The sequence below is a fragment of the Anguilla anguilla genome, chromosome 2 (genome assembly GCF_013347855.1).
Source record: "Anguilla anguilla isolate fAngAng1 chromosome 2, fAngAng1.pri, whole genome shotgun sequence".
In the NCBI taxonomy this organism is placed as follows: Eukaryota; Metazoa; Chordata; class Actinopteri; order Anguilliformes; family Anguillidae; genus Anguilla; species Anguilla anguilla.
Genome location: NC_049202.1, coordinates 14717978 through 14740854, shown reverse-complemented (window position 1 = coordinate 14740854; position 22877 = coordinate 14717978). Strand labels below are relative to the sequence as shown.

General features: G+C 52.2%; 1 protein-coding gene across 5 annotated transcripts in view; it reads left to right on the top strand.

Moving 5' to 3' along the window:
• Nucleotides 1–22877, top strand: part of LOC118221097 (C-terminal-binding protein 2) — a 100215-nt gene that overhangs the window by 66850 nt on the left and 10488 nt on the right. For 4 of the 5 annotated variants that reach the window (XM_035405795.1, XM_035405796.1, XM_035405797.1 and 1 more), the window contains 3 exons: nt 14390–14544; nt 18412–18556; nt 19741–19947. In XM_035405795.1, the coding sequence (XP_035261686.1) occupies nt 14390–14544; nt 18412–18556; nt 19741–19947 (507 nt within the window). Of the gene's footprint in view, nt 1–7398; nt 7553–14389; nt 14545–18411; nt 18557–19740; nt 19948–22877 lie in introns of those variants that run through there. The other variant, XM_035405798.1, reaches the window with a different exon arrangement.

The window sequence follows — 22877 nt, the reverse complement described above, 5'->3', positions numbered from 1 at the left end:
CGAGGAGTGATTGATAGGTTATTATATTCCGTGTTACGGCGCCCCATTACTTCCTGGCGTGTGGCCTTGGCGCTGTAAGCCTTCGCCGACGGGGCGAGCAGGTGACGGCACGCCGCTTGATCACCTCCGCGCGCAGCGAAAACGAGCGCGGCCGCGATATTAAACGTCTCGCGGCGTCTTAAATCGAGCAAAAACGAAGTGCAAACACAGCGGCGTCATGTCTCCCCCTGCGCGCGCTGTGTCTGCGGTACGTTCGCGGTTATTATTTCATTAATATAAATATTATATTCCCCAGTGCGTGTCTGGGCTCCTCTTAATGAGGAAATTGGAATGCTGTTTTTTTCCTGGAGAGGACAGTTAAATAGTCCCTTTTTTTCTCCCCCTCCACACAAAGGCAAGAAGTAAATTAAGGGAAACATTTTGCGTATTATGTAGCGCATTTATAAACAGCCACGTTGAAGTCACCGTGTTTTCTTTTTTATTCCACTGATTCATTATTATGTTGTTTGCGCGCCAGGCTGTTTTATTCATTACGCACACTGCCAGTTCACTCTCTTAGAGAACGGCTAAGGCTTGTTTTTTTCTGCCTTCCAAAAAATGTCTGTGCGGCTTGGCCAATTACACAGGAACTCCTTTTCAACGGCTCTTGAAGATATTGTGAGTAGAATGTTTGTGGAAGGCTACGCAGAGAAAGTTATGATTGTAGCGCGTGCTCGTCTTGTGTCTTACCCTGCCAAGCGGCTTTTTCGTATTGATTTGTGAAAATTTTGTGGTGATTTAAAAAATAAATAAATAAAAAGAAGAAAACAATAGTCTGTCGATTACCCCAGAAGTTCTGCCCGTTTTTCTTTCCTTAAAACGCGCGATAAACAAATAGCTTTCGCAGTGCCTTCGCTCGTTTCGCTCCCTCAGACGAAACGCGTTCTTCGCCAGGAAGTAGCGAGAAGTCGGTTTTTGCGGGAGAGGATCGGGTTGTTCCAGGTGCGGATCGTGTGGCCCGTCTTCCCCCTCCGATTACCGCGGGGGGGGGGGGGAGGAGGAGCGTCTGTTGACCGGGGAAGTCTGTAATATCATCTGCGGAGTTTGTTATTATGGTGATGAATCGGCAGCGGCTAGCAGGTCTGGGAAGAGCTGGAAAACGCAGTAACTCTACGCTGAGCGCCCCGCTCGAGGCCTGCCCCCCCCCTTTGTCAGCAGAACCGGGAGACCTCGTGTATTTATGGTAATAGAACCCAGCTGTGTCGTGTGATGTGACAGTTCGGAGGGGGAGGTGTGGCGTGGGGGGAGGAGGCGGGTTTGGAAGAGGGTTAGGCTGGCGGGCGGGCGGGCGGGGGGGGGGGGGGGGGGGGGGGGGGGGATCGCGGGATCGCGCGGTCTGTAATTCTGCACTCTGCCATGTGTAGGGCGCACCGTCACCCCATGAGGGGGGCACTGCTGCCATGTTCCTCTCCCTCTGCCAGGCCAGATGGTCCCTGTCATGGAGGTGGGTGGGGTGGGGATGTGTGGGGAGGGGGGAGCGGGGTGTCTGGGGGAGGGGCCAGGATGAATAACTGCGCCAGAGTCGCCCTCCCTGTGCGACCCCACATCTGGGGCCCACCTGCAGCTGTGCTCTCTCTCTCTCTCTCTCTCTTCCTTCCTTCTCCCCTCCCTTCTGGTCCTGGCTCCCTCTGTCTCTCTCTCTCTCTCTCTCTCTCTTCCTTCTCCCCTCCCTTCTGGTCCTGGCTCCCTCTGTCTCTCTCTTTCTCTCTCTCTCTCCCCCCCTTCCTTCCTTCTCCTCTCTTCTGTCCCTGGCTCTCTCTCTCTCCCATCCTTCTCCCCTCTCTTCTGTCCCTGGCTCTCTCTCTCTCTCTCTCTCTCTCTCTCTGTCTCTCTCTCTCTCTGTATTTTTCCGGAGGGAAAGTGGAAGGGGTGATTACAGCAGGCCTGTATTTGGCCAAGCTGTGATCCGCGGTGGCGGTGCCCACATCACTTCTCGATGCATTTACCGCACCTCTGGGATGGGCGGTGCCTCACGCGGGGGGGGGGGGGGGTTGGGTCAGTGCGGTGGGGGGGGATGGGGGTCTGGGCGGGCGGAGGGCGTGTAGGGATGTGGGTAGGGCTGGGCGGGAGGGGTGTGAGAGGGGTGCGACAGGCGTCCTGAAACGCCATTTCATTTTGTCACCTCCCCGGCCCGGTTTTCTTTTCTTCCCCTTTTTTTCGATGATGACAGGCCGTGACGCTCTCCCTGGCGCCGGAGCGCTTCCTGCGGCGCGGCGCGGAGCCGCGGAGCCGCGGCGCCCCGTAGCGAACGCAGCGCGCGGCGGAGGGGTCTCTGGCGGCGCTCTTATTTACATTAGCTCCCTGTGCTAATCTGCGCCGCCGCCGCCGCCGCTGAGGATGCGAGAGCAGAGGAGCTACGGGAAACAGCCGCGCCACGCCGCGCCGCTCCGGTATCCATGGCTAGTTTTTTTAGCGAAGGCGGCCGTGTAAACACGCCCCGGGTTTGTTTGTGCCGCCCGCGCCGGTGCGTCCCCCGGGAGCCCGGAGCGGGGGCTCTGCACCTCGCGGATAAACATTCTTTTTCGGGGGGGAGTCGCAGCGGGGGGGGGGGAAGAGAAGCAATCTCTTTTCTCGGCTCCGTCCAGCTCTGTCCCCTCTGAGGTGCGGGCTTTCATATCTGACTGGATCCCGGTGAGCCGGAGTGGGGGTTGGGGGGGTGGGAGGGTGGGGGGGGGGGGGAAGGGACCGTGGGCCTGATATAAAAGTATACCGCCCCCGCTGCTGCTGTTTCAGAAAGTGTCCAGTCTGTTTCCCCCCCCCGTCCCCGTCCCCTCAACACCCACGTCTTACTGAAGAGGTCAAACCTGTGGCCTGGAAAAGGGCACGATAAAAGGGGGGGGGGGGGGGGGAGCAAGGTCATTAGCTGCAGAATGTTAAATCGGTTATCCTCCCCCCCGTGAGCACGACTGACTCGGCTGTTTTCTGTCAAGGAAGGCCGTGAAGTGTTAAATAAGCCAGCTTTCCTGGCTCGCCTGGGTTTCGCCCAATCGCCCCTTTTCGGTTCCCTTTGATGTCTGAGCCCTGCTTTCCAAATGACGGGGGCGGCCAAAAAAAAATGACCCGGTACAGCAGTGGCTTGCTTTCCGTGCAGCCCGTTACGTCATTCTGTGTCCTGCGTCGCTCTCGGCCTGTTAAAGCAAGCCAAGCGCTTGTTTGCGTTCGACAGCTCTCTCTAACATGGGCTTTGAAGCTGTATGGCTCTCAGTAATAATCTGAACCTCAAGATGTTTCATTTGAATTTTTATTGCAGTGTAAAGTCAGTTTCAAAGCCCTAGTGATGGTAAAACTAATTTGATGGTAAAAAAATTAGGCTAAGCGAAGCTGAAAAAGAGCCAGTTCAACCAGCCAGGGCTGCAGGTTTGAGTCCTGGGTGAGACACAGCGATTGTACCTTTCAATTGAGTTCTTTCAGTATCCAGCAGTATAAACGATAACTTGTGAAAAATTCAGCATAGTAACTTAAGGTAGGTAAATAAGAGAATATAATGTACCAACCAATGGAGATTATAAAGATGCTGCTATCTGTTTTATATTTGCACAATACTTGCAGTTTTTGAAAAGTTATTTTCAGGAATTTGATATTAATTATCTTTGAATAAGACTTAGTTACTAGGATCGGTATTGCATTATTTCCAGTTGCCTGAAAATGCTATTTAATTCTTTTTCAGTAATAGCTATTTTACAATCTGTGTATTTCACTATCTTTGAAATAATAGTTACTTTCAGAAAGATATTTTAAACCGTATTTATGGCACGACCGCTGGGCATGTCGTCTTGAAGTTGAAGTTAAGCCGCTGTACGAGCCGAACCGTGTTCCTCGTAGCGTAGCGTGTAGTGAGGACCAGAACCGCGTTCCCGCCAACCGGCCGGTCGCATGTGTGCGTGGTTTCCTGACCGTGCGATCGAAGCCCCGGGCTTCTGTTCAGCGGAGGTGCAGCGTGACCGCTAAAGACACGGCTGTACTTACCGCTCCTCTTTAAAATCCCTTTAAGCGCTTTGGGGGGATAAGGGCGCATGGCGTCCAATGAGGGGCGTCTGGGGGCCCGCTCAAACTGGCTTACGGCGCTTCTGGAGGAGCCGACCGGCACGTGACCGCCAGACGGGGATAGCGGGTTTAAGCCGTTTGGAACTTTCCCCTCCCCGACGGCGGTTTACTTCTTTGTGGGCGGGGCTACGGGAGCTTGGTTGGTGACTGATTGATTGACGCAGGGCGTAGCGAGTTAAACAAATAGTGACCTTTTGGAGGGAGTGGACTTTGAAGCGGGTTGTAAATGGCACGGAATCACAAACAGTACGTTATTGAGGTGGTGATGTTTTGTTAGGCACCGGTCACTTTCCCCATGCCAGTCACTGGAAGGGTGTGTTGACTGCGATGTTTGTCTGTAGTTGTTAGCAGACCGTGCGGTGAGTGTGTGAGAGGTCGTCCCACACACACTCTGAAATGGGGACGCTCCTTTTAAACCGTGGAGGTGGTGAACAGTCAAAAAGACTGTAATCTGCATTAAGGCCTTGGGGACTGTGTGGGGATTATGCCTGTTCTCATGGCCAAAGCGTGAAGGAGTGAGCTGTGTGTGTGTGTGTGTGTGCAGTTGTGCATGTGTGTACATATGTGTTGTATGTGTGTGCATATGCATGTATGTGTGTACATGTTTGTTTCTGTGTTAGTGGGTGCGCGTGCGTGTGCATTTGTGTGTGATTCGTCTGTGTGTGTATGTGCGTGCACTTGTGCATGTGTATGTATGTCTGTATCGTACGTGTGTGTGCATACAGTATGTATGTCTGTGTGTGCGCTTGTGTGTGTGTTGTATGTGTGTGCGTATACATTCGCGCGTGCGCATACAGTATGTATGTATGTCTGTGTATGAGCGTCTGTGTGTGTTTGTGTGTCTGTGTGTGTGTGTTTGTGTGTCTGTGTGTGGGTGGGGAGCTGTGGGGGGTCGGAGGCGTAGAACAGATGTGTCCATGTCTGCTTGCGAAAGGCCGTGTTTTGATATTCGTCACAGCGGATCCGCCGCGCCGGTCTGTTTATATTGATGTTTATTAGCCGCTCGGGGTGCGCTGACCTGCGAGGGCACGGATATCACAGGCAAGCGACTCTGACAACACAGTCTGTTATCTGTGCTGCGCGGAGCGCTGGGCGCCGAGCGGCTCACGCTGGGACGCGCTGTTGTTTGCGTTCAGCGAACCGCGGATTTTCTCCTTAACGTGAGCGTTTTCGTCGCGGGCCGTTTTGGCGGCCGCCGGGGCGGAGCTTGTGCAGCGGGGGCTCGTGGCCGCGGGTCCGTCGGTCCGCGCCGCGCGGGTTTCCCGAACTCCCGAGTTTCCCGAGCCTGACGCTGCGCGCGAGGAAGAGCGCGTTGTCTGCGGGGCGCGTGAGTGCGTTCGTGCGTGTCCGTGTGTCCGTCTGTCTGTGTCTGGGAGGAAGGCCGCTGTCCTTTCCCGTAGTGTGCCCTTCTGAAACTCGTGTTTCTTTTTGGCGGGGGGCGCTGTCTCTTCCTCCTTCGCTCCTTCCTCCCCACCTCCCCTCCCACACCTCCTAACACATCGCTCTCGGTTTTTGCTTGGAAGTGGAACGCAGAGCCGTTCTGAACACAACCTCTTTGTGCCAGTGTTCTGCGTGGCGCGGTTTCCACCTCTGACGGCGCCTACACTGTGGGCGGTTAATCACAGCGTGTCTGTAGCCCCTCTGTTCCTGGGTGAATTTGGGGAGGTCCTGGCACGACTTTTCTCTGAGGTTAGCGCGTAAGCGAGCGTCGAGCTTAAGGCAGCGATCGATAGCGATAGGCGGCAGAGCTCGGGGCGCGAGGGCCAGGGCGAGGCGCGGTCGTCACGGTGACACCCTGGGTTCGGAAACGCGACACCACTACGCTGTCATCGAGAGCAGGGCGAACTCCGCCGTGGCCGATTGACCCGGGGGGGGGGGGGTCGTCGCGGGCGGAAACGTCGTGCCCGCCGAGCCTGGCCTGCCTGGAGCACCCCCCCCTCCCCCCACCTCACGCCACCTCACCGCTTCGGCGCTTGCCCACGGCTAGCCGCGGCGCGTTGCGGCCGCACCCTTTGTCTGTCCGTCGCGTTGGGCGGGGAGAGAAGCCGGTTGGGCGGGACGGCGGAGAGGCGGGGCTTTCCGGCGACATTGTTATTTTAAACGGCCTGTTTATCGGACCCCTCTCACCGTATCGGGGCAAGCTGCCAATCCGCCGTACTTCTCAGGGCGAACGGAGCTGCGAGGTAAACACGTCTGAGTCGCCGTGACACGCAGGAATCTCTGCGCTGACGTCCGCTGCAGCCGCGGCGTGCGATTGCTGTCAGCGATCGCTCCATTGTGATGTTATACGTGTGCGCTTGCCTGCGTGTGTGTGTGCGCGTGTGTGTTTGTGCACACTTCAGTATTCAAAGGAACACTGCTCAAAATGCCAGCGGAGGGGGGTGGAGGGGGGGGGGGGGGCGGTGGTGTTTAGTTTGGAGATAGAGACAGCAAATGGAAAGAGTTATTGGGGGAGAACGAGAGTGCGGGTGGTGGGGGGGGTTAGAGAGAGAGAGAGAGGATAGAGAGAGAGGTGGGGGAGCGAGCGAGCGAGTGAGTTGAAGAGGAAAAAAAAGGGGCAGGCTTTCTTAAAAAAAGGCAGCGGAGGCCAGATCACAAATAAAAAATAAAAGAGAGAGAGAGAGAGAGGGAGGGAGGGAAAAAGAGAGAGAGGAAAAAAAAGAGCGGGAGGGGGAAAAATGTGCGGAACCCGTGAAGCGGACGGGAGAGGGAGCCGCACCAGCCCGGAGCGCAGCGCCGCACACTAGCGCTGGCACTCTTTACCGGAATCTTTTTCCCGCCTCCTTTTTTTTCTTCCTCGCTCTTTTTTTTTTTTTTTTTTTTCCAGGCATCTCTGTTTTCCTTTCCTTGTTTAATAGAAACAAAGGCAGGAGGCGAGGAGAGGAGAGGAGTGGAGAGAGGGAGCGATGGTTTGAAAGGCGGGAGCGCCGCGAGGAAGGAGTGACTGAGTTTTTTTTTTTTTTTTTTTGGTTAGCGACTGCGACGGAGAAGGGGGGGAGAGCGCCTCGCGCCGAGCCCGGTCCGTTCTTCCCGGAGATAGGAGGGACGAAAAAAAAAAAAAAAACCTCTTCCTGACCCTCTTCTGCCCCGTCCCGCCGCTCCGCACGCACGCACGCCCGTGTGTGTGTGTGTGTGTGTGCGTGTGGCGCTGTTCTCCTCCTCATCAAAGGGGCATTCTGTTTGAAAGATGGGGCAGCCGAGGGCACAGAGTGGCTTTGCTCTGAGCCACCTTCCCTAGCTGAGGAGAGACGGACTGAGGGCGAAAGAGGAGTAGGGAAGGGGAGGGTTAGGGTGGGTGGGGGGGGCACAGAGGGGTGAAGGAGGAGGAGGAGAAGGAGGAGGGGGGGGACCCCCAGGGCAATCTCTGAGAATCTTCTTCTTTTTTTTTTTCTTTTTCTTTTTTCCCTTTTGTTATGTGACTACCATGTGTAGCTCTTAATCAGAAGAATGTGGAGACAACATTTTCCAGGCAAGCGGCACGTTTCCTGTTTCTCTTTTCTGCTTGTCTAATAAAGTGTGGCATGGTCGGAGGGATGGGGGGGGGGGGCGCGGTGTGAGGGGGGGGGTGGGTGCGTGTTAGGGTGTGCTTCCACCGCGGGTGTGTGTTTGCGTGTGCGTGCGCGCACATGCGTGTGTGTGTGTCCGTGCGCGTGTGTATGTGTACACGCATGCATGTAGTTGCGCGTGTGCCTGTGTGTGTGTCTCTGGGTTGCCAGTTGATACACCTTTAAACATTCAGCCGTACTGCAGTGTGGGGTTCTTTTTTTCCCCCTGTTTCTCAGCGTCCGTTCAGTTTTATTTTTATATCTCTTCCGCTCTCTGGCAGCAGTGCAGCGCACAGGCGAGGGAGATTAGCGGGGATTGAGTCCGGTGTTTTTGCCACGGCTGCTGGTGACGCCCGCTTTTGTCTCCCCGGCCGCTGGAGTAAGCGGCCCCCTCGGACCGCACAAAGGGGGCCTTTTAGGAGGGAGCTCTCTAATTTTCTTGGCAGGGGTGCGATTGGCGTGGCGGGCAGCTGGGTGGTGACAGGGGCGGAGCCCACTCGGGGAGGACAAGGGGCCTTTGTGTGATGTGGGGGGGGGGTGGGGTGATGTGTTTGGAGGCTGCCAACAAAAGGGGCTTATGTTCCCCCCGCTGGTCCCGTGTCATGACCTCACACCGTAACACGCAGCGTGCATGTGTTTGTGTTTGGGGTTTTTGGGAATGTGTGTGGGATTGTGTGTGTGTGTGCATACATGTGCACATATGTCCATTCTGTGTGTTTGTGTGTATCCGTGTGTGTGTGTGTGTGCGCACGAAGAAGGAATTCTTTGCCTCCAGGACAGTTAAATGTTCCAGAAAGTGCTGGCTGTACTCCAGCAGAGACGGGGGGAAACTCTAGAAAGAAAAACAGTGTTGTTTGACCCATCTGCACAACTGTGTGTTGCGCCGTGGGTTCAGATTACTCAAAAGTTATCACCGCTGGCAGGCTGCCACGCTGCGTGAGTGTGTGAGAACGTGTGTGTGTGTGTGTCTGTCTGTCTGTGTGTGCGTGTTTGTGTTTGTGCCTGCCGGAGGGAATTGTGTGCGTGTGTGTGTGTACATATTCACACATAACATTTGCACACAAACATGTATTTTGTGAATTCACTCAGAGACATGTACACATACACATACGCAGTTGCTCCCTGTTTGTCTTGTCGGCCATAGTCCATAACATTGTTGACTGCATAGCTCAGCCTGTTGTCAGGAGAGAGCCACCCGCAACTGCAGCCAGGCAGCTTGCTTGGGGTTGCTAGGTAACCAGAAGCAGCTGTTGATCAGAAGGTAGAGGCAGTTCCACGACCCGGGCTTCCAGACAGCTGGAGAAGGAGGAACCTGCTTCCATCTTCCATAAAGCCTCCCTATCGGCTCTGACAGGGGCTTTCATTAGGGCATTGTGGGAAATGATCACGTCCTGTTTGTTTTCGGAGTTTTACTGCTCGCCTGGGCGGCCAGACTCCCATTTAACAAGGCCCAAGGTCAGGATTGTGGTGCTGTTTGAGTGACTAAATTGGTTGCTTGTGTTCAGAAAATGCGTTTAGAGCAAATGAGTGCGGTCTTCAAACCTGTGGGCCTTTTCTCTGTTTCTAACGGCACTTCTTCGGTGCGAGGTTCCGCTAGGAAGTCTGAATGTCAGATGTACCGCTGCCAGACCCTGCGTTTTATAAGACAGGTCTTCGGTTTGTTTAATGTCCAACATGATACTTTCCAGGTTCCCAGTAACCTATAAACTCTTCAGTAACCGATGAAGTTGTAAAGGGTATTTTGGTGTGTGAACAGACACTGGAAAACCTTCTTGCAGATGAAAATTGCTTTGTTGAGCATTTTCCTTATACGGATGACAGAATAAGCCAGCCAGGGCTCTAATTCCTTCTGCTCTGATTTAACGATCTAAAAACTTCTCACTCTTTTTAAAAAAAATGTCTTTTAATATTAGATGATGCAACATTGAAATGAAGAAACAAGAGATTTTTTTTCTCTTGCAGTAAGGAAGCAGTTAACACAATAAAGTTTTATTTTTAATTAAATGAAATTACATTTTTTGTCCTGTGAATGACTTTTTTGTGGTGGTTTTGTGATCTTAAGTGTCCTGATGGAGGGGAACAAGTAGGCCTAGTTCTAGATGCATTACCCATTCAGTCTGTTCAATGTTATTAATTACAGCATTCACAAGATCATTCCCCGCAGGTGTAATTGCTAGCATATCAAATTATTTTGAACATCAAGAGATTGCATTATGACTATTATATAATAGCGTTGTTTATTATATTTAATTGTGAGCAAAATTTATTTTCGCTTTGAAGTTCTGCCAATAAAGCCCCTTGAAATGGGAATGTAATTGATTCAACATCACAACGCGATTGGTACTGATTTTGAGCCAGAATTTGTCATGCTTTCTTGTTTTTGTATGGTTAGATATTAATGGAAAGCAAATAACACAAATTGTTTATTACACGCCTGCCAAACCCCAACATAACATTGGTTTATACCAGGGAGAAGAAAAAAAATCAATTTGTTAGACATGTTCTGTACCGATATTAAACTTTTTGTCCTTAACAGTTATAATTATGTTTCTGCCATTGTTGACTCGAAAATGTTTTATTTCTCATTATCGTCATTTATGAAGAGCCATGGTGGGCTATGTAATGTCCATAGCGGCAGAACCTTTGCCTCAGTACTTGATGCTTGCAGGCACAGACGTGCACAGTAGAAGGAGCGTGGAGTTGGATATCTGTTGGACACATAGAGTGTCTGTGGCTGTGTCTTCCCTTCACATTCCAGTGATGATGCTGCAGCCAGCTGCAGAGTTAAGGAGCATGGAGTTGGATATCTGTTGGACACATAGAGTGTCTGTGGCTGTGGCTGTGTCTTCCCTTCACATTCCAGTGATGATGCTGTAGCCAGCTGCAGAGCCAAGGTGCATGGAGTTGGATATCTGTTCAGCACATAGTGCATCTGTGGCTGTGTCTTCCCTTCACGTTCCAGTGAGGATGCTGCAGCCAGCTGCGGAGCTGAGGCTGCTGAATTCTCGGGGGAGCACATCATGGTGCTGATGGAGGGTCCCTCGGGGGAGGGGAGCCAGGTAGCGAGCAGCAGCTGCCTCCAGTCCTCTCCAGTGCCGCTGTCTGTTGACCGCAGTGGCAGGAAGGAAGGGATTCATTAAACGGGGGTCGAATTAGAAAGGGGCTCCATCTATCACCGCTTTTATTCTGAAAAGAATTTCCCCCAACTGTTTAGGAAAAGTTTGTCAGAATTTGTTCATTTGCTTGCTAAGCCTTAATCTCAGACTTGTGTACTTTGGTTTGCGGGTACTTGCACTTGCTTGTGATTGGTTAGCCGCAGTTCGTGGTTTGGGGTCGAGGGGGGGGGGGGGGGGGGGGGGGGGGGGCAGGGAGGTTTAGAGAGCTGGAAGCTACTGCGGGGCCTAAGGGAAGCGTCTTCGGGGACAGGACACTCATGTAGAGGTCGATCGGTGTCAGTGAAGAGAGCTGTTCGGTCCAAAGAGCGCGTATTCGTTTCAGCAAAAACAAGAGCGTGAAAGTGAATGTGTCTCTAGAGAGACGCAGTCCTCTGCTGCTAATGAGAGAGAGAGAGAGGGAGAGAGAGAGAGAGAGAGAGAGGAAGTTAATAAAGGACTCGCTGGAAGGTAGCAGGACGGACTCTGCGCGGAGTATCGGAAAGGTTAGCCTACAGGATGCGGCCGGCGAGTTTGCCGTGTTCACTGGCCGTGGTCCTTCTCTCTCCGTCTCCCGCTGCCTTTGTCGCGTCCTTTACCCCGTCCGCTGCAGAGCCTCGACACCCCCCCCCCCCCCATTTCTCTTCCTCCGAGCAGACTCTGGGTAAGCGCTTGTGTCATCGTGCTTACAGTAATCTGTGTCTCACGGGGGCAGAGGTGCGGGCGTAGGGGGCGGGGGGGGTCAAGGCCCCCTTTTCGACGGCGGGGTGTCCCAGGCCGTGGAACGGCCGGCCCATCGTATTCGCGCGGACGCTCGCCCGCTCCCCCCATTTGTGGCGGAGGGAAAGACCCCCGAGACGAGCCGTCACCGGCGGGCGGCGCTAACTCTCCGTGCGGCGGGAGGCGCGGACGGCGGCGGCTCTTCGCTCGAAGCCCGGCGGGTTTTTTACGCGCCGCCGCGGTTTAACAAGACGCCCGCGAGCGCGGGAAGCCTGCCTCCCTCGCTCTGGAAAGGGGGGGGGGGGGAGGCGGGGAAGAGCGCGGCTCTAATCTCCAACAGCGGCACAGATGTCACTGCCTAAAATAAAGTGCATTATAAACCAGCCAAAGCCAGTTAAGTTATCACCATGACAACAGGCAGCAGGCGGATGGAGGGCCACGGTGGCGGCTCCACAGCCCCGTGAGTGCAGCGCATCTCCTTTTCAAGTGCTGCCTCTCCGCTTCTTCTTTTTTCTCTTTCTTTCCAACCGCAGTATCTTTCCATCCCAATTGCCTCTTCATGTCTCCCTTCGGTCACTCTGAAGTGGGCATTGCTCGCTAGCGGCCTCTGTTGGTGAGGCTCGCGCACCACACGCTCAGGGCCGTCGTCCGTCAGCGTGGTGTTTTCCCTCCTCCCTCTATGCTTCTCCACCCTCTCTCCTGACTTTTTCAACCTGTTCCTTGGCATCTCTCAGCTGCTCCCCCTCCCCTCTCATCCGCCTGTCCTCCCACTCCTGTCTGTCTGTCTGTCTGTATGTTCTGTGCCCACTGTAGCACTGCTTCTGACTCTCCATGTTCGGTTGTCTGGCTGCCAGTATTTTACCCGTTTGCCTTTTTGTTTTGCCCTTCTGTCCATCCTCTTATCTTTCTGTCTGTATGTCTGTCTATCTGTACCACTGTCCTTCTGCCGTACCTTTGTGTCTATGCCCTGTGTCTGTCTTCCTGTCTCCTTGTGCCCCCCCCCATCTCTAGGTGTGAGCAGGTGAGGTTATTTCCAAATTTCCCTTCTTAATTCCCTCCCCCCACCCCCTCCCACACTGATCTCCATCAGGTGATGACGAGAGCTTTTCTCAGCTCATCTGCCCCTCCCACTCAGCAGGGGGTGGGGGGTGCAGAATGAACTCATCCACCGCGGGACCCGAACCTCGGGGGAACTGCCCCAGCGATGCCGCTGGCTCCCGTTCGGTTTTTTTTTTTCGGCGACCCTAGCGTGGTGCTGACTGGCGCGTCGGCGGGGGAGTTTGGCAGGCCCGTCCAGCGTGGATGTGCCAGGAACATGAATATTGATGCTCCTCTTATTAATATTGTATGAAATGGGTGTTAAAATGCTGGATGGTCCGGGATGGGCAGTTTCTGCTGAGTGGTGTTAAGTGGTTGGTCAGAAGCAGAGGGGGGGTGGGGAGCGGAGTGCATCCGAGGTCCAATCAAACTTTTGATCCGGGCCTGATCTCTGCATTACTCAGTGACAGAGGGACGGTTAGCCAGGCACTGGCTGGCAGCACTGGTATTCAGTCTTTCTGAAAGCTTTTTGAAAACCGCGTAGTTTCACACACACACACACACACACACACACACACGCGCACGCACACACACACACACACCTACCTACACACACACTTCTCCCCGTGTGTGTTGTCTCCGAGGTGGCATTTAGAGCTCGCAGTAATGCAGCCGGGATGAAGGAAGCAGTGAGGTCCCGACACAGACAGGAAGTGAACGATCCGATGGTGGAGTAATCGCGACGGCTTGTCTGCCTGTGATTGGCCCGGAGGCACCGATAGCGCACAGATAGGAGTCTGACTCAGATTTGTCTGACTTCTGCTCCTCCTCAGGCTGACGTGTGTGTGTGTGTGTGTGTATGTGTATGTGATAGAGAGCACACGGCTGAACTTTGTGGGGTAATTGATCGCTATTTGAGGAAGTGCTAGCTGAGACAGATGTTGCCAGCGAGGTTGTTAGCTAATCCAGTCTGAGTCGGCCCATTGATTTATTGAGCACCATTTGTTTGCTCAGCCAGCGAGTGACTGTGGCTACATATTCTAATCTCCAAATGTAAAACAGCACACCAGTGCATTCTGGGATGCAGAGCACTCTGGGTAACTCATTGGTAACAGGTGCTGAGCATGGTTCTATGATGGCTGCTCAGAACAGAAGAGCCTTATTTACAGGTAGCCAGTGACACGGTCGCTTCTCTGTGGAAATTCTGTTTTATTTATGCAGTTGCTTTCCAGTTGCTCAATGTTATAAGTCTGTATGTTCCATAATCTATTCTTTAAATTAAATTTATAAAATGACTTGAATCGTTTAGCCCACGGCTACAAAAGCACTGTCCAACCAGGGTTTGAAATCCACAGTACAATGCTCTAACCACTACACCACATACGTCACGATGGACATGGACATGGTATGTTGATGGATTTTCTTTAGGACGGTACAATTAATGCAGTTAGACTATGGCACCAACACTGATCCTGGATTAATTGCTTTTTACTCTTTCTTTTAAATGATAATCTTTTATTATGTGAGAGGTTGGGATCGAGAACAGGTTGGCTGATTTTCGATCAGTGCTAGACGACATAGCAGTGAAATTATATTTGTCACATTCAATAAAGCTGGTGTGAGGCCACAGAGACACATCTGGAATATGAATCGTTTCCTCCCACACAGTTCATGAGACCACCCGGCGTCAAGGAGAAGAGCGGATCTGTCTCTACACTGGTCATGGTCTTAACAGGTCTTATTGTGTGCAGGTGCTTTTGAGCCAGCAGTCCTGGCAATGTGATTAATAATCTCTCTTTCTCTCTTTTTCCTCTCTCTCTCCCTCTCTCGCTCGCTCGCTCTCGTGTCCAGGTATCCGGCCCCAGATCATGAACGGGCCCATGCACCCGCGCCCCCTGGTGGCGCTGCTGGACGGGCGCGACTGCACGGTGGAGATGCCCATCCTCAAAGACCTGGCCACCGTGGCGTTCTGCGACGCCCAGTCCACCCAGGAGATCCACGAGAAGGTACTGCTCCCCCACACGAGCTCCAGGACACGCACACATGCCCCCGTACTCATTTGAATATGCACACATGCAAACACACACAGGTGTATCCACAGACACTCAAAGAATCGCACAGATATGCATACACACACACAGCTACACATGTACATTCACACATGCATGTGGATGCACACAGACTTGCAGTGTATAAGACATTTAGCCGCCTGGGCTAGGTCCAGTCCAGTGACCTGTAAGCTAGTCAGTCCGGAGGTTGTCTGATGAAGGAGTGTATATCCTAATTGCTTGGAAACAGAGGAGGAGGGTGGGCGTGTCCGCCCTGAGAGTGACGGCCAGCAGTCCTCAGAGCTCGGCTTGTCGGCACATGGGCGGAGCAAGCAGCACACCCCGGCTTTAATTCACGTCCCGTCTCCCGCCCCCCTCCCCCCTTCCCCCCTCCCCGCTTCCCCATCCCTTGCGCGAAGCTAATATATGCAGTACTGTATATTGGCTTTTATATTCTTCCCAGTTAAAATAAAGTGGGTTCATTATGATTTAATGTCACTCGCTGCCAAAGTGTGATGTGTCTGTATCACCCGTATTGTTCGAAGGGAGAGGCTCATAATGTGAGTGGAATGTAATTACGTTGCGCTGGCTTGTATCGGTCCTTTATTGCTTTTTCATGCAGCATTGGGGCTCCGCCTGAATATATGGCCAGGAAGATCGCTATCCGAGAGCGATGCTATCAGGAGCTGGAGAGGGCTGAACCCTTCCCTCTCTCCTCTCCTTTATAAAGCCCGGAGTATGGGGGAGGAGGAGGGGGGAGAAAGCTACATTTGCATAAAAAACATTTGATCTCGCGCCCGGCACCTCGACGTCGCGTTTACCGTTCGTTTCATCGGTGACATATTAAAAAAAATACGGCCAGAGTGTTTGCTTTCGAGTTCGTTCCGCGCTTTGCGCTAATGGTTTGTTGTTTGGAGGCCGCCATCTTGGGGAGACGTTTTTTGGGGAGAAAAATCTAATCTAATTTAATGTCGAATTGACTGCAGTCAAAGGCGCCATGTTAAATTGGCCTCTGACTTTTTCCTTCTAGATCATTCCAATGTACTGTAAATCAGCGGAGTCTATTGCTGTATTCTTTAGCCGCAGCTCCCCCCGCTAATGCAGTCCTGTGGCTGCTTTCTGTCGGAGAACATGAGGAAATATGATGAGAAGGGCGGGCTGTTCTGCTCAGGCTGTGTTACTGCGCTTGTGATGTGGAGCAGTTCACTGTTCCAGCGTAACCTGCAAACTCCTACACGTTGTAGCTCGCATGAATAACTGAGAAAGTTCTTTGTGGAACTTAGCTTTGAGCTATTGTCCACATATGCCCGACGGTTGCCCAGCTTGAAACGGCCTGGGTGTAGTGAAGTTCCTGGCTACCACAGGGAGCTTTGGTATGGGAGCCTTTCCATTCGTGTTGCTTTGAGCTGGTTTGTATGGGAAGACAGAGGCCTCGATGCGGACCCTCACAATGAGACAACTGGGCCTACTCATCATCATCAGCTAACACCACCCGTGCTGAAGTTGAAACGTGAGGAGATAAAGGTCTGAGTCTGCTGGTCTCAGTCTACATGGGGAGCAGGAGGCAGATTGCTGTGATTTTTGCAGGCCCAATGTTAACATTTCACTTATTATGTATATATTAGCTCAGCGGATTCACCAGGCTAACGGCGCTATTCATCCTCACAGTTGGTTTTTCAATGGATTGATGAAGGCAGGAAGCTTACCGCTGTAGGGCATGACACTGGCTCCCTACTGGGGAATTCGAACCCTCGACCTGGACCTCTCGGGGCCGGGGCGCGCTGCTCTGCCTGCTTCATCACGGCCGGTCGACGGACAGCCCGGGGCTCGCGATTAACGCGCCCGCCCCCGGCGTTCCCGCAGGCTAGCGACCGCCGGTGGAGACGGCGAACGAGACCTGCACAGATAAGGGCGGGATAGCAAGACCCTCGCGTCCGGGCGAAACATCTGTCCTCTCAGATAGATGTAATCAGCGCGCAAAGTCGGTGTCCACAGGCAAAAAGAGGGGAAAATCCGTTCGTCGTTACAAGCGCGCGTGTTGTGTGGAAAACCAACGGTAACGTTATAGCGCAGGGCTGCCCAACACTGTTCCTGGAGATCTACCGTCCTGTAGGTTTTCACTCCGACCCTAACAAAGCACACCTCATTCAACAGCTAGTGATCTCATCGAGCTGCTAATTAGTGGAATCAAACATGCTAAATTAGGGTTGAAAGCAAAACCAACAGGACTGTAGATCTCCATGAACAGGGTTGGGCAGCCCTGCTATAGTGGAATGACACAATACTCTTGATATAGAGTAGGTGGAGCGTTTTCTGTCAGACAGGGTGGGGTGTGCGTTGGGTAGAGGAAGGCCTCTGGTCCTCCCTCCCTCCATCCCCTCCCCTACCCCCACCTCCTGCCCGGTACTGAGGGAGAAAGCCTGGCTTTGGCTCCAGCCCTCTGTACTGGATCAAATGAGCACACCAGAGGAATGACTTCATGGCCATAAAATCTCGCCCCTGCCAGAAATTCTTTGGAAATGCGGGGTGGTGGGAAATCGGGGAGGGGTAAATAAACGGGGAGGGGTTCTCTCTAACCCTCTCCTGAAAGCTGCCGGGTGGGGCCCCTTCGGCCCTGTGCCACGCCTCCAGGCCGACCTGCCAGAGATAACATCCTAAACGTCCACGTATCCGGGATATTTACAGAAGAAGAAAGGAACGTCCCCAAAAAAACGATTCGTTCAGATTTTCCATTGAAGTAGACGCGGCAGTGAGAAATAATTTCTCTCTGCACAACATTTTACTGCGTTAGTCAGAATTCACACTGGGGTGCTTTGTCTCCGGCAGTTCTTGCCTTTGGCGAATAATGGAAGAAATGAAGTGATGTGTAAGGAGAGGTTTAACCTTGAATTAGCATCTAGCTGGGATTCCTGGGACACTGTTCTAATAAAAGCTTTATGGAAATGTGGAGCTAATCTGGCAGTGTACGCAGGGGTAATGTGGTTAGCTGGAGGTGAATTTAAACTGTTATTTACTCAGAGTGCTTGATGGCACTTTGTTGATATCCGCACATCTGGATTTACATCTTTCTACAGCTCTGTCTTTGGCTACGCTGGAATGTGATTCGAATGCAGGATGTTCAGAATCCCTTTGCTCAAGGGCTCAGACCAGCCTTTTGAAACGCCCCATTTCTACATCACACGTTCTTGTCCTCCTGTTAGTCAATGTGACATCACCCTGCAGGTCTAGTCAGTAAAGCAGGGCATATTATTAGTCATCCGGTCTCACCTCTGCCAGTCTGGTCAGTAATGCTGGTCATGTGACCAGTCATGTGGTCTTTCTTCTCCAGGGCCATGTCCAAAACAGTCTCCTAACCATGTCCTCCACTGTTTAGTGCGTATTTTTAGTATGTGATGGGCAGTAAAAATATCCTCCATATTATATTCTAGCGGTACTGCGGAAGTACCATAAGACGTCTTGCCCTTGTGTTAAAAAGCCCTGTCTCTTCCTCTCCAATTTATGGGAACTTCTCTTTAAAAGTATGGTTTATTTTCTGAAAAATGCGCTCCTGAATACACTCAACGAAACCCTGGAAATAAGTACATCATCCAGGTATTTTAAGTACACTAAATTTAGAGAAAATTTAGGAGTACTTAACAACTACTTTTAACAACTTTCTCAACCAGTGTACTGAACTTATATGCTCAATAGGCAGGTACGCCATTTCGGACACAGCACAAGTCTTGTAAAACAGGTTGGCCATATGCCCGGTCATGTGGTTTCTCCTCTGCGTAGCTGGTCGGCGAGTCTGGTCATGTGACCGGTCATGTGATCCCTCCTCCGCAGGTTCTGAACGAGGCCGTGGGAGCCATGATGTACCACACAATCACGCTGACCCGCGAGGACCTGGAGAAGTTCAAGGCCCTGAGGATCATCATCCGCATCGGCAGCGGCTACGACAACATCGACATCAAGGCCGCCGGCGAGCTGGGTATGACATCAGCTTCCCCCCGCACGGGTCAAAGGGCACGTAGGCCTGCTGTCCAGAAAATTACCTCCATTTTGCTAAGCAAAATACCATTTAGCATGTAGATTTTCATAAGGGCGTGAGACTTGACTTCACGTTTTCTCTCCGAAAGGTCAACGAGCCTTTTGTAATTAACCGCAGGCAGTGTTTGTGTTTATTTGGATTGTACCGAGCAAACAGAGAGCTGGTGACCCTCGGAAAGCTAGTTTACATACGCCCAGCTTTACATACGCTCAGCTTTACATACGCTCAGCTTTACACACGCGCGATACGCCCAGCTAAACTCTCTCTCTGGGTTACGTCTTCCCAAGGAGCCACTCTTTACCTGGGCCCTGTTCCTTCACGCGAGAACTGCTGGCGCTAGGAGTTTTTTTTTTTTTTCACCATTGATCTTTTAAACATCGGCGTCTCCAGCGGCTAGGCTCGCGCGTTTGTTCCCCCGCCGCGTCGTGTGAGGGATGACAGATAGACGTTGCGTCGAATCCCCGGGCGAGCCGACGCCCCCCCCCACAGGAACCCCCTCCCCCGCGCCTGACGCTCCGTGGGGACCCTCTCTGATGTCTTACTCGCGTGACGAAACAAAGCTGTCAGTGGGGGGGGGGGGGGGGGGGGGGGTGGAGGGGAGGGGGGAACAGCGAAGCCTGTCGCAGATCCCTTCACGCGCACGCACGGGGGGAAAGGAATCAGATCAATCACGCTCCCGAGCCCGATCTTGATTCTCCTTTCGACTCGTGACAGGAAACTATAACATCGCCCCCCCTCCTCTCCAAACCTCAGATCAGAGAGCCCAGTTCCTGTCAGCTGACAGCGTCGAAGGCGGCGTCTGTCAGAGTCGGAAAGTTTCTTCTTTTTTTTTTTCACGAAAAGAAAAATTGAAAGATAAAAATGTTGTCATCTTGAGGGAGCCGCGATTATGCTGCGGGGGAGCAAATATGGAGATTCGGGGCGTGATGCAATCCTAGGACAGGCAGCTCTCGGAATTGTGCAATGGCGACTGTATCCATGGCGATAAGGCGCTAGGTGAAGAAGGCTTTTATTGGACATGCCGCCTGGTTGGTGCACCGTGTATGTGAAGGGGAGGGGTTACGGGGGGGGCTGGTACTGGGCTAAACGGCAGGCCTCTGACCGCGCTCGCTTCTGCCCCCTAGGGATCGCCGTGTGCAACATCCCGTCGGCGGCGGTGGAGGAGACGGCCGACTCCACCCTCTGCCACATCCTGAACCTGTACCGGCGGAACACCTGGCTGTACCAGGCCCTGCGGGAGGGCACGCGCGTGCAGAGCGTGGAGCAGATCCGCGAGGTGGCGTCCGGCGCCGCCCGCATCCGGGGAGAGACCCTGGGCCTCATCGGCTTCGGTGAGGAGCGCCGCCGCCCACCTCCGCCCTCGAGCACCCCGCCCTCGAGCACCCCGCCCTCTGAGCACGCCCGGAGATAACCCATGGGGGCGTGAGCACAGTCTTTATCTCAACACAGTCACGCCGCTTCTCTCTTTCTCTCTCTCTGGCTCTGCGGCCTTCTCTTCTCTCTTTCCATTTGCGCATTCCCTCACTCTGAATGTTCGCTAGTTCATTCGCTGCCTTGAGTAACTCATTCACTCTCTCGCTCATTCTTTGATTTATTTTCACACAAACTCGCTCGCGAGTTCTCTCATGCAGTCTCACTCACACACACACATACAGTACACACACTCACTCACACTGTGCACTTCGGTATCTCATTCACACATTCTTCTACTGCCACTACCCTCCCTTCCCTTGCCTCTCTGTTGTTCTCTCGTACTTTTTCATGGTTTCCCTCCGTCTCTCTCTCCCTCTGTCTCTCAGCCCGTGTTCTGTGATAGCGGCTCTGTCTGTAGCTCTCCCCATACAGCGCGTGTCTAACACCCTCTCCCCTCTCCTCGCCGCTCGCCGCACTGTTCAAACCGCCGCTCCTCACCTGAGCCCCACACGCGCACCTACACGGATTCATGGGGTGGGGTGGGGGGGGGGGGCTCCTCCCGGCTCCTCCCGCCAGCCGCTTATCTGCACCTCCGCACACGTCTCCCATCGGCCCTCCGGCGGGGCCGCGCGGCGGAGCGGCCATTGTGCTCCACCGTCCCTGCGGTTCCCGGCGGCGGCCCGGGGGTCGGGCCGATGCTAAGCCCGCCTGATTGCAGACGCCGCCGCCGCGTCCCCCCGCGCCGGGCCCGCCTCGCTCGTCTCGGTCACGCCCGATTAAAAGCACGCTTAATACTCGCGTGGCGAGGAGAATGACTCTGGCGGGCGCGAGAGAGGAACAATAGAGCGCAGGTCTGGCTAGAGCGGCGGCGCTGTGATGTCATGACTAGACACTGAAAGCCTCTCTCCAGGGGTGGGGCATGACTACAGGGAGGTTAGGAGAATAGTACACACACACACACACACACACACACACACAGACCTATATATACATGCATTCAGTCTCATAAACGCTCAGACACATTCCCAAACACGTGCACACACGCACACACACACAAACCCATGTATATATGTACATACATTCAGTCTCATAAACTTTTAGACGCACTTCCAAATACATGCACGCGCAGGTGCACACACAGATGCACACACACAAACCCATGTATATATATATATATATATATATATATATATACATACATTCAATCTCATAAACGTTTAGACGCACTTCCAAATACATGCAAGTGCACACACAGATGCACGCACACAAACCCATGCATATGCATATATTCACAGTCTCATAAATGCACACACACACATGCACACAAACTCATATATATACGTACATTCAGTCTCATAAATGCAGAGATGCATGTACGCATGCACACACACACGCACACACAGTACATGCTCACATCCAAAGAGGAGCTTAAAGGCATTGCTTCCTATAAAGTATGATTTTTCAAAAGCTGATTTTCTTTGTTCAGCTACATGAAGTGCAACATCTAGATCAAAGCCCACCAGAACTTTCTTTTTTGTTGTTGTTGTTGTCTCGTGACCAGAGGTTACTCTCGGTCACAAATTCATGTGATCTGGGAAGCTGAGGTTTGCATCTACAGGAAAAGGCTGCAAGGGTTTAAAAAATGTCAGTTGCACTCTCCCACAATTCCTCGCCTGATCTTTAAAAATGCATCCCTTCCACCTAGTCATAACCTCGAGACTTTTGTTATTTATCATGCGGAAAGGAAGGATATGAACTTCACTGTGGGGATGGAGGAAAAATAAAGAGTAGACAGCTGTAGCTTCAGGACAGCTAACCGCGATCTCTCTCAGCCCACGAGAGGTGACTGGCTGTCCATTTCAGAAGTACATTTCAGAAAAAAATTATTGATCGCATAGTCGCATAGGAAGAAAAAAAAGCCTGTGTCTCCGGCTTTGATAGGGTTCATTTTTCAGGTTTCTGCCACGGCTGAGATTCGAGAGTACAGAGGAATGGCTTAGGTATGCTCTCTCTCTCTCTGTTTCTCTCTCTCTCTCTCTCTCTCTCCCTCCCTCTCTCTCTCTCTGTTTCTCTCTCTCTCTCTCTCTCTCTCTCTCTCTCTCTCTCTCTCTCTGTTTCTCTCTCTCTCTCTCTCTCTCTCTCTCTCTCTGTTTCTCTCTCAATTTCAATTTCAATTTCAAAGTGCTTTATTGGCATGACAAATATAGGCACTTGTGTTGCCAAAGCAGTGGTTATAACATACAACTATATACAGTTAATCCGTTATATTAAAAAAAAATAAAAATAAAAATAAAAAAATATATACAAAAATATCAGTAAGTGATGTTAGGTGTGTGTGTGTGTGTGTCTGATTATCTGTGTGTTATGTGCATGAGTGAATGTTATGTGTCTGCTTGTACGTGTGTATGCTGTGTGTAAATGTGTGCATGAGGTGGTCACACATTGTCCCTCAGAGTATGGCAAGAGAACACAAATTGTGCTGCTAATATGCAGCAGCCTTTTTCTTCTCCTAATAGGTAGGGTAATCTATCGTCATTGGGTATATCATTGAATTGGGGACATTTCTGGATTATTTTTTGGTAGAATCTTTGGCGAATTTGGTCAAATTTTGTGCATTCCATTAGGAAGTGTTTTTCCGTTTCAATTTGGTTGCCTTTGCATTGTTGGCACAATCTATTTTCTTCTGGCAACCATGATTGTCTGTGCCTGCCAGTTTCTCTCTCTCTCTCTCTCTCTCTCTCTGTTTCTCTCTGTTTCTCTCTCTCCCTTTTTTTTTTGTCTGTCTCCCTCTCTCCCTCGCTCCCATTATCTCTTTCTCATTTTCTGTCTCTCACATTCTCGCACATGC